The 9,890-nt window shown below is 47.6% G+C and overlaps 1 protein-coding gene across 3 annotated transcripts; it reads left to right on the top strand.

Annotated features, from left to right (window-relative positions):
* Positions 1–868: 868 nt before the first annotated feature.
* On the top strand, positions 869–6,028 carry LOC148143336 (uncharacterized). 3 transcript variants are annotated; one of them, XM_087974157.1, is made up of 2 exons: positions 869–1,002; positions 4,589–6,028. In XM_087974157.1, the coding sequence occupies exon 2, from the start codon at positions 4,981–4,983 to the stop codon at positions 5,527–5,529; it is 549 nt and encodes a 182-aa protein (XP_087830283.1). In that variant the 5' UTR covers positions 869–1,002; positions 4,589–4,980; the 3' UTR covers positions 5,530–6,028. The 3 variants fall into 3 exon arrangements, with proteins under 3 accessions (XP_087830283.1, XP_087830282.1, XP_087830284.1); XM_087974156.1 differs by lacking the exon at positions 869–1,002 and adding an exon at positions 3,573–3,687; XM_087974158.1 differs by lacking the exon at positions 869–1,002 and adding an exon at positions 3,589–3,687 and having other exon boundaries at positions 4,598–6,028.
* Positions 6,029–9,890: the final 3,862 nt, after the last annotated feature.

The following is a 9,890-nucleotide window of genomic DNA, read 5'->3' as shown; positions in this document are numbered from 1 at the left end:
ATGTGACTTTGTGTGTGAGAGTTTGCCTAAGAGTATATGTTTGCCTGTGTGCATGCTTGGTAATGTATGAGTGTGATGGAGTATAAGCCTGTGAGAGTGTTGGGTGGTGTGTATCTGTGTCTGAGACAGAGCGTGTGTACGAGAAAGGTATAGATAAAAGTGAGGAATTGCATTTTGCTTAAAAAAAGGGGAGGACTTGTAGCAGTTACTGGCAGGGCCCTGGGTTATGTTGTAAAACAGAGACATGGGGGTGTGGTTCAGGTACATAGGTCTTTGAAATTTGCATCACTGGTAGTCAAAGTGGTTAAGAGTTGTTTAGCCCACTTGCCTTCATTGTTCACACTGTTGAATGTTGGAGTTGGGACATCATTTTGAAATTATACAGGATGTTGGTGAGGCCACTTTTAGAACACTGAGTACAGTTCTGGTCGCCCTGTTATAGGAAGAATACTATTAGAGAAGGTTCGGTAAAGATTTACCAGGATGTTGTCAGGGCTGAAGGGTTTGAGTTATAAGGAGAGGCTGAGACTTTATTCACTGGAGTGGAGGTTGAGGGGTGATCTTATTGAGATTTGTAAAATCATGAGGGGTGTAGGCAAGGTGACTAGCAAAAATAGTGAGGAGCATGTTTGGTTATGTCGAGTCACGGGGAAAAATAAATATTGGCTCAACCGTTTCTTTTTCTCCTATTGGCATTTGGACACTTAAATTTGTCAGTAATCGCAATATTGCCACAGAGTGTACAGCGCATGCTCCTCGGTGTCAGCAAGAACAGCGCATGCTCCTAGCTGTCCGCTGCAATGGGGCGCGATCTTCTTTAGAAGCTAATGGGGAGCCTTGGAGGACCGGAAGTAGGAAGTCCTCCTGCCAATGAGAACATCCACTATTGTCTGAATGCGGAAGTTGTCCCATGAGCTTCTGAAGCTGATCCTGCACCTCTCTCTCTCTGAATGAAGATTGAGCTTCACTCCATGATGCAACTTCCTTCCTCTGTTTGACATTGTGAGTACGGCACTCTCTTTTCCATTTCTTTATTTCATTGTGGGCTTTAATTGTTGACTCGCAGTAACTGAATGTAAAGACTGAATCCAGGGAGGAGCAGACTCAGGAAATGTTGATCCAGATCGGTGTCTCAATTGGCAAAAACAGTCCCACAGTGTGAAGTTATAGCCTTTGCTGTGGGGGGAAAAAACAGCAGAAAGGAAGTGCATTGTTTAAATGGTGATATATTGGGATGTGGGGAAAGTGAGGACTGCAGGTGTTGAAGATCAGAGTCAAAAAGTATGGCACTGGAAAAGCACAGCAAGTCAGGCAGCTTCCAAGGAGCAGGAGAGTCGAAGCTAGAGGAATTGAGTTCAGAAGTGGGGATGCCTTCCTGCAGTTAGGGGGTCATTGAATATATTCAAGGCTGAGTTCATCTGATTTTTGAACAACAAAGAGGTGGATGTTTCTGGGGGAAGGCAAGAAACAGACCCTTCAGCCCAACTAGTCCGTGCTGACTATGTTCACAAACTAAACTCATTCCACCTGCCTGTGTTTGGCCCATATCTCTTAGAACCTTTCCTATTCATGTCCTTATCCAAACATCTTTTAAACGTTGTTACTGTACCTGCATCCACCATTTCCTCTGGACATTCATTCCACACACAAACCACTCTCTCAAAGGAAAAAGGTGCTCCTCATATCTTTTTTAAAATCTTTCTCCTCGCACCTTAAAAATTTGCTCCTAATCTTGAAACAACACCTGCCATTCACCTCATCTATGCCCCTCATGATTTTATAATTCTCTATAATGTCGCATCTCAACCTCCTGTGTTCCATTGAAAACATCCCAGCCTATCCACCTAGATGTAGGTCGATTAATATCCAGTTATGATCTGTTCAAAGCTGGTGCAGGCTCGAAAGACCAACTGACCTACTCCTGCTCCCAACTCTCACTATGTCCAGGACAGTAAGGGACTATAAGACAGGACACCACATCAGGTCTGCTCATACCATTCAATTGTGGCTGATCAGTTTGTCAACCCCATTCACCTGCTTTCTCCCAATACCTCTTGATCCCCTTGATACTCAAGAACCTATCTATTTCAGTTTTAAATATCCTCAGTGACCTGGCCTCCACAGCCTTCTGTGTCAAGGAATTCCATAGATTCACCACTCTCTGGCTGAAGTTTTTCCTTTTCTCCATTCTAAAAGGTCCTCTGTTCCTAGTCTCTCTCTTACCAATTGAAACATCTTCCCAATGTCCAGGTCGTTCAGTATTATGTATGTTTCAATTAGATCCCCCCCCCCCCCCTGGTGAGTGTGGGCCTGTTAATCAGCATGAACCAGACCTTTAGGATGAGGTACAGCAGGGATTAGGTTCAGCAAACTGAGAATGGAGGGAGAGTGTGTGGGGTGGAGATTTTCAGCTTCTCTGGAATAAGGGAGGAAAGAGATATAAATCAGAATTGATCGGATGGGCTGATCGGCCAAAGAGTGGCAGGTGGAGTTTAATTTAGAGAAATGTGAGGTTTGCATTTTGGTCAAGCAATCCAGACAGGACCTACACAGTTAAGGGGAGTGTTGCAGAACAAAGAGACCTTGGTATGCTTTCCTTTATTGGTCAGAGCATTGAGTACAGGATTTGGCAAGTACTGTTGTGGCTGTGCAGGACATGTGGTTAGTCCACTTTTGGAATACTACATTCAGTTCTGGTCTCCCTGCAATAGGAAAAATGTTGTGAAACTTTGAAAGGGATGGGAAAACTTTTATAAGGCTTGTTGGCAGAGTTGGAATGTTTGAGGTACAGGGAGAGGCTGACAGGCCAGGGATATTTTCCCTGGAGCATCAGAGGCTGAGGGGTGACCTTATAAAAGGATATAAGGGGCATGGATCAGAGCAAGGTCTTTTCCCCAGGGTAGGGGAGTCCAGAACTAGAAGAACATAGGTTTAAGGTGAATGGGGAAAGGGAAGTGAGTAGAAACTTTTTCACGCAGAGGGTGGTGGATATATGGAACCTGCTGCCAGAGGAAGTCGTGGAGGCTGGAATAATGACACAATATAAAAGGCATCTGGGTATATGAAGAGCAAGGGTTTAGAGGGATTTGGGCCAAATGCTGGCAAATGGAACTACATTAATTTAGGATGTCTGTCTAGGTTAGGGTGGATTAGCCATAGGATGTGCAGGTTAGGTGCATTCGTAAGGGTTAAATGCAGAGCAATGGCGGGGGGGAATGGGTGTGGGTGGGTTACCCTTCGGAGGGTCGGTGTGGACTCCCTGGAGAGAAAATGAGGTCTGCAGATGCTGGAGATCAGAGATGGAAATGTGTTGCTGGAGAAGCGCAGCAGGTCAGGCAGCATCTAGGGAACAGGAGAATCGACGTTTCGGGCATTAGCCCTTCTTCAGGAATTCCCTGGACCGAGTGGCCTGTTTCCACAATATGGAACTTCTCCGAAGGAAAGCTGTTTTGCAAACGGCGCAGGCGCACTGCGGACCAGACGGCCGCCGTCCGGAGCAGGCGCAGTGTGGGGGTCCCCGCTGCCGGCCTCGCTCCGTTGGTGACGTCACAACGCGGAAGTGGCCATGTCAGTTTCAGAGTGCAACTCCTTCCCTAAGGGGAACCCTTCATCAAGGGAGGGAGGGGAATATGTTCACTTGTAGCAACTGGAGTGAATCCAGGAGGGAGCAGACTCTGCAAACTCAAGGTGAGGAGAGACGGATAGATGGGGTGGGGGGGGGGGTGACCTGAAAGACTTTTATAAAATGAAGAGGTGAGGGGAGAAAGGGTAATTAGACAAGGTCTTTTCCTTGGGATGGGGGAGTCCAGAACTGGAGGTTAATAAGTTAAGGGTGAGGATGGGGGTGGGGGCGGTGGTGATTTAAGCGACCTAAAGGGGTATTGTTTTCACGCAGAGGGTGGTGCATGTATGGAATGAGCTGCCAGAGGAAGTGGCTCAGGCTGGTACAATTGCAGTATTTTAAAAGTCATCTGGTTGGGGATATGAATAGGAAGGGCTCAGAGGGATATGGGTCAAGTGCTGGCAAATGGGACTAGATTAATTTCGGATATCTGGTCAGCACCAAAGAGTTTGATCCAAGTGTCTGTTTCTGTGCTGTATATCTGTGACTCTGGCTTTCCACAAACATTTGCCACATCTTTACGTTCAGTTTCTCTCTGGTGTCTATGTTAATACCTTGATGTCTCACTTTGCTCCCCCGCTTCCCGGGGACGTTAACCATTTTGAGTCTAGTTCTTCTTCAAGAAGCTGCATTGCAGGTTCACACTGAATTGACACTCTTCCCAAATCAGACCTACTCACTCTTAGCAGTATCCCACAGATATTAACTTTCAGGTGGAGGTATCCAAAATTCAGAGAGATGTCGGTTTTGACGTTATTGCTTTTCTGCCCCTGTAAGATCCTGAATCAGTACCTTCAGGAAAATTAGAGTGGAGTGAAAACAGAGGGGGAGGGAGAGTGGGATGGTGCTTTCAATTTTGTGGAATAACAAAAGAAAAGAATATTCCACAGAAAGTAGAATTCCTTGTTCAGAATTTTTAACCTGCACTGACAGTGATGGCTTTTGTAATCTCTTTTTACATTTGAGGATCTGAAGACGGAAGTTTCAAAATCAACAGATGAAGGCCTTATGCCCAAAACGTTGACTCTCCTGCTCCTCGGATGCTGCCTGACCTCCTGCGCTTTTCCAGCGCTGCACTTTTCAACACTGACTCTCCAGTGTCTTCAGTCCTCACTTTGACATCAATGTCTGACAGTCACTCAATCCATCGGGAACGCAACAGTTTTCAACTCTGATTCTGTGAGAAGGAGCAAAGCGTTTTGGTTTCTGTTTGAGTACGTTTTCAGCATCAGTGGGACTGGATGAGAGACCCTACCGTTGCAGTGCACTCAGTGAGGAGAGTGTAATAGCTATACGGCCTGGGAAGAGGAATTCAAGTTGGGGACAGTCTCCACACATGTGCAGCTAAAGCTTCGACCATGGAGAAACCCAAGGAATCCCGCCCTGTGGAGAAACGGTGGAAGTGTGGCGACTGCGGGAAAAGCTTCCGTGCTCCGTCTGCCCTGGAGGTTCATCGGCACATCCACACGGGGGAGAGGCCGTTCTCCTGCCCCGAATGCGGTAAGGGCTTTAGCCAGGACTCTACCATGCTGACCCACTGGCGTATCCACACAGGGGAGCGGCCCTTCAACTGCCCCGAGTGTGGGAAGGCCTTCAGGAATTCCTCGAACCTGCTCAGGCACCAGCGGCTCCACACTGGGGAAAGGCCCTTCAGCTGCCCCGAGTGCGGGAAGGCCTTTGTCCGGGCCTCCCATCTCCTGACCCACCAGCGGGTTCACACGGGGCAGAAGCCCTTCAGCTGTCCTGAGTGTGGTAAGAGATTTATCCAGGCCTCCAACTTGCTGACTCACCAGCGGGTCCACACAGACGAAAGGCCCTTCAGCTGCCCCGAGTGCTGGAAAGGCTTCACCTGCTCCTCCCACCTGCGGAGGCACCAGCGAGTTCACGTGCCACCGCAGGGGGATTGAAGGAGTGACGGCCAAGTGCCATTATCGACTGGACTATCAACCCAGTTCCGGGGGCTCCCGGGTTTGAATTCCACCGCGACAGATGGTGGAATTGGAATTTGGTCAGAAATCTGGAGTTCAGAATCTAACGGTGAAACCATTTTCGGGGGTTGGGGGTGGTGAAACCCCCATCTGATTGACTCACGTCCTTTTTAGGGAAGGAAACTGTCGTTGTGGGAGAGGATTCACTCAGTCGTTCCAGCTATCTCCTTTTACCCGGTCTGGCCTACATGTGACTCCAGACCCACAACAGTCTGGTTGACTCTCCACTGCCCTCCCCTCACTGGCAAATGCGTGGAGAGAAACTTACTTGGAGACAAGGTATGGGTTGAAATTAGTGAGTGAGGCAGTATTTCCTATGGGTTACGGCTGTAGCAATGACCCAATTACAAAGGGACAACTCGGTGCTGACCAGTAGTAAAGGAGAGAGGTGGAGGGGGGTGGCAGTGTTTGCGCTTTGACCTTGAGCTGCTTATTTAAAAAAAAACAGCAACTTTTTCGACCCCTTTTTGGTGAGGGGGGGGGGTGCGGGGGTGGAATCTGAAGCTGTAACAAAGTTGGGTCACAATAAAGGTTACCTGAACTTACTTACTGCCAGGCTCAGACTCTCATTGAAAGTTTTGAGCTCCAAGAGGTTTTTGTTTTAAAGCAGCCTCCTGCATTTTTTGCAGCCTCCTGCACTGAGTTTCCAATGTCGTGTATCAGATGGAGCAGTGAATGAGGAGCTAGTATCGTTAGAAATTGTAAATTTTTCGTGAGTGCAGGTACTGCATCATTTCATCAGCATTGTAAAGTTTACTGGCAGCACCCGGAGGTGTGGGTTGTGTTCACTAGATACGTGTATCTTTACAATTAAGAATACCCAAAATGATATATTCAGAAACATAGTTGAAGTCTGAAAGCATGTTAAATTTTTTAAAAGAGCTGTTGAAACCTTTTCTGAAACTTGCACTAAATTATATGCAGTTTAACCACAGCTCAGGACAGGTTGGAAAGGGTGAATGGCCTGTTCATAGTCTTGTGAAATTGGTTCTGACTATGTAGAAATGAAGTCATAGAGTTGTACAGCATGGAAACAAACCCTTCAGTCCACGCCAACCAGATATTCTAACTTAACCTAGTGACCCATTTGCCAGAATTTGGCCAATGTCCCTCTAAACCCTTCCTATTCATATTCCCCATCCAGATGCCTTTTAAATGCTGTAATTATATCGGCCTTCACCACTTCCTCTGGCAGCTCATTCCATGAACTCACCACCCTCTGCGTGAAAAGGTTGCCCCTTTGGTCCCTCACAAATCTTCCACTCCCCCCCACCCTAAATCTATGCCCTCTAGTTCTGGACTCCCCCCAAACCTGGGGCAAAGAGATACAAAAGTTCATTTACTCCCCCCCCCCCCCCCCCCCCCCCCCCCCCCCCCCACAGGATAAAGAGTTGCCCAGAGGCAGGGGGTTTCACTCTGAACCTCACAAGACCAGTTCTGTGCAGTGACATCAACAATGGAACGAGGGGGTGGGGCAAGGTGTCTGGGTAATGGGGTGGGGCCAAGCCGCATGCAGTCCCTGCACCATTTGCAAAAATCCCAATCCGAGGAATCCGTCCGAGGCAGATAGGAAACGGAAGCCATTCCTACAGGTGCCACACTTCCATGGTTTCTCCACGGGGCGGGATTCCACGGGTTTCTCCATGGCTGAAGCTTCAGCCGCTCACAAACGCGTGTGGAGCCCCTCCCCACCCTGAATTCCTCTTCCCAGGCCATATAACTGTTTCAGGCTCCACACTCAGTGCGCTGCAACAGTGGGGTCTCTCATCCAGTCCCACTGATGCGAAAACATACTCAAACAGGAACCAAAAAGCTTTGCTCCTTCTCACAGACTCATAGTTGAAAATTGTTGGGGTCCCGATGGATTGAGTGACTGTCAGGCATTGACGTCAAAATAAGGACTGCAGACGCTGGAGACTCAGAGTTGAAAAGTGCGGCGCTGGAAAAGCACAACAGGTCAGGCAGCATCTGAGGAGCAGGAGAGTCAACGTTTCAGGCATAAGGCCTTTATCTGTTGATTTTGAAACTTCCGTCTTCGGATCTTCAAATACCCTGTAAAGACAAATTACAAAGCTCATCACTGTCAGTGCAGGGTAGAAATTCTGAATAGGCAATTTTACTTTCTATGGAATATTCTTGTGTTCTGTTATTCCACAAAATTGAAAGCACTCCCACATTCTCTTCCCCCTCTGTTCTCACTCCGCTCTAACTAATTCTCCTGGAGGTGCTGATTCAGGATCTTACAGGGGCAGAAAAGCAAAAACATCAAGACTGACATCTCTCTGCATTTTTGATAATTCCACCTGGAAGTGAATATCTTTCACAACATTGGGATCCTGCTGAGAGTGAGCAGGTCTGATTTTGGGAAGCAAAAAAAAGGGTGTCAATTCAGGGTGAATCGGGAATGCAGCTTCTTGAGGAAGAACCAGACACGAAATGGTTAACGTCCCCAGGAAGATGCGAGCAAAATGAGACATCAAGGCATTCACACCGACATTAGAGAGAAAATGAACCTATTGACGTGGCAAATGTTAGTGGAAAGCCAGAGTCATAGAGATGTACAGCACAGAAACAGACCCTTTGGTCCAACTCATCAGTACCAACCAGGTATTCTAAATTAATCCAGTCCCATTTGTCAGCACTTGGCCTTTGTCCTCTAAACCCTTTCTATTCATATACCCATCCAGATGCCATTTAATTGCTGTAATTGTACCATCCATCACCATTTCCTCTGGCAGCTCATTCCTTACATACAACAGCCTCTGAATATAGGAGTTGCCCCTTAGGTTCCTTTTAAATCTCACCCTCACCCTGAACCTGTAACCCAGCCAGAGAAAAGACCTTGTCTATTTACCCTATCCATGCCTCTCATGATTTTATAAACGTTTGTAGGGTCACCCTCAGCCTTTGGCGCTCGACAGAAAACAGCTCCACTCTGTTCAGCTCAAACCCTGACGACATCCTTGTCAATCTTATCTGAATCCTTTCAGGTTTCACAATATCCTTCCTCTAGCAGAGAGACAAAAACTGCACACAATACTCCAAAAGTAACCAAACAAATGTCCTGGAGAGTGCACAATGTAACCTTCCAGCTCCAATACTCAGAGAACTGGGAAAGTTTTCAAAACCCACAAAAGACAACCGCGAAAGAATGGAGGGACAAAGCGAACGTTTTGAGGGTCAGCTTGGAACATCAGGGCAGGGGGATGGGAATGATGGAAGGAAGCTGAATGTGCTGGAGCCAAGGCGCAGGAAGAACAGGATGCAAAACCGGCTTGAAGCTGCAATGAGGAATATTGAATGTGCTGTACTTGCACCTGCTGCAGTTACTTGTGGGAATTGGGTGCATTTTAAACATCAAAACAGAAAAGATATCTACTCCTCCCGCCTTCCCAATGTCGATCCTTCCGTCCCTTCTCACCCGGGTAACTAAGACGCGTACCTGAGTTTGCGGAGTCTGCTCCCTCCCTGGATTCATTCCAGTTGCTACAAGTGAATAGATTTCCCCTCCTCCCATCTCTGTCTCCTTCCCAGGATGAAGAGTTGCCCAGACAGTGAGATTCACTCAAACGGACAGGGCCACTTCCCTGCTGTGACATCAACATATCAAGAGGTGTGTCACAGTTTGCAAAACCCCTTCCCTTCAGAGAATCCTCACAGTGTGGAAGCAGGTCACTGGGCCCAAAGACTCCATACCGACCCTCTGAAGGTTAACCCACCCACACTCATTCCCCTACACCTGTTGCTGTACATTTACCCCGACTAACGTGCACATCCCTGGGCACTAAGTAATTCAGCAAGGCCAATCCCCCTCCAATCTGCACATGCCTGGGCACTATGGGTAATTTGGCATGGCCAATTTCCCCCCCCCCCTAACCTGCACATCCCTGGGCACTATGGGTAATTTAGCAAGGCTAATCCCCCCCTAACCTGCACATCCCTGGGCACTATGGGTAATTTGGCAAGGCTAATCCCCCCCCTAACCTGCACATCCCTGGACACTATGGGTAATTTTGCATAGCCAACCCCGCCCCCCCCGCCGAAACCTGCACATACAAATTCACCCCCATGGACGTGTGTGTGTGTTTGCATGAAAGAGAAAAAAAAATCTACATCAGTATATCTCTGCCTATTTGATAACAGATGCTTTATTTCTGTTGGTGTAAATATTGTTGTAAATCATAGCTGGGTGCGAATAGTTAGATGGAAGGGAGACAAAATTCCCCAAGTAGGGCACCATGAGAATCCTGGGAGAGCCCTATTTCTGGTTTACTTCCGAA

Source organism: Chiloscyllium plagiosum, unplaced genomic scaffold, assembly GCF_037043375.1.
Source record: "Chiloscyllium plagiosum isolate Xiang-an unplaced genomic scaffold, Cpla_swu_hap1 HiC_scaffold_27, whole genome shotgun sequence".
NCBI classification, from domain to species: Eukaryota; Metazoa; Chordata; class Chondrichthyes; order Orectolobiformes; family Hemiscylliidae; genus Chiloscyllium; species Chiloscyllium plagiosum.
This window is presented reverse-complemented; position numbering and strand designations above follow the sequence as displayed.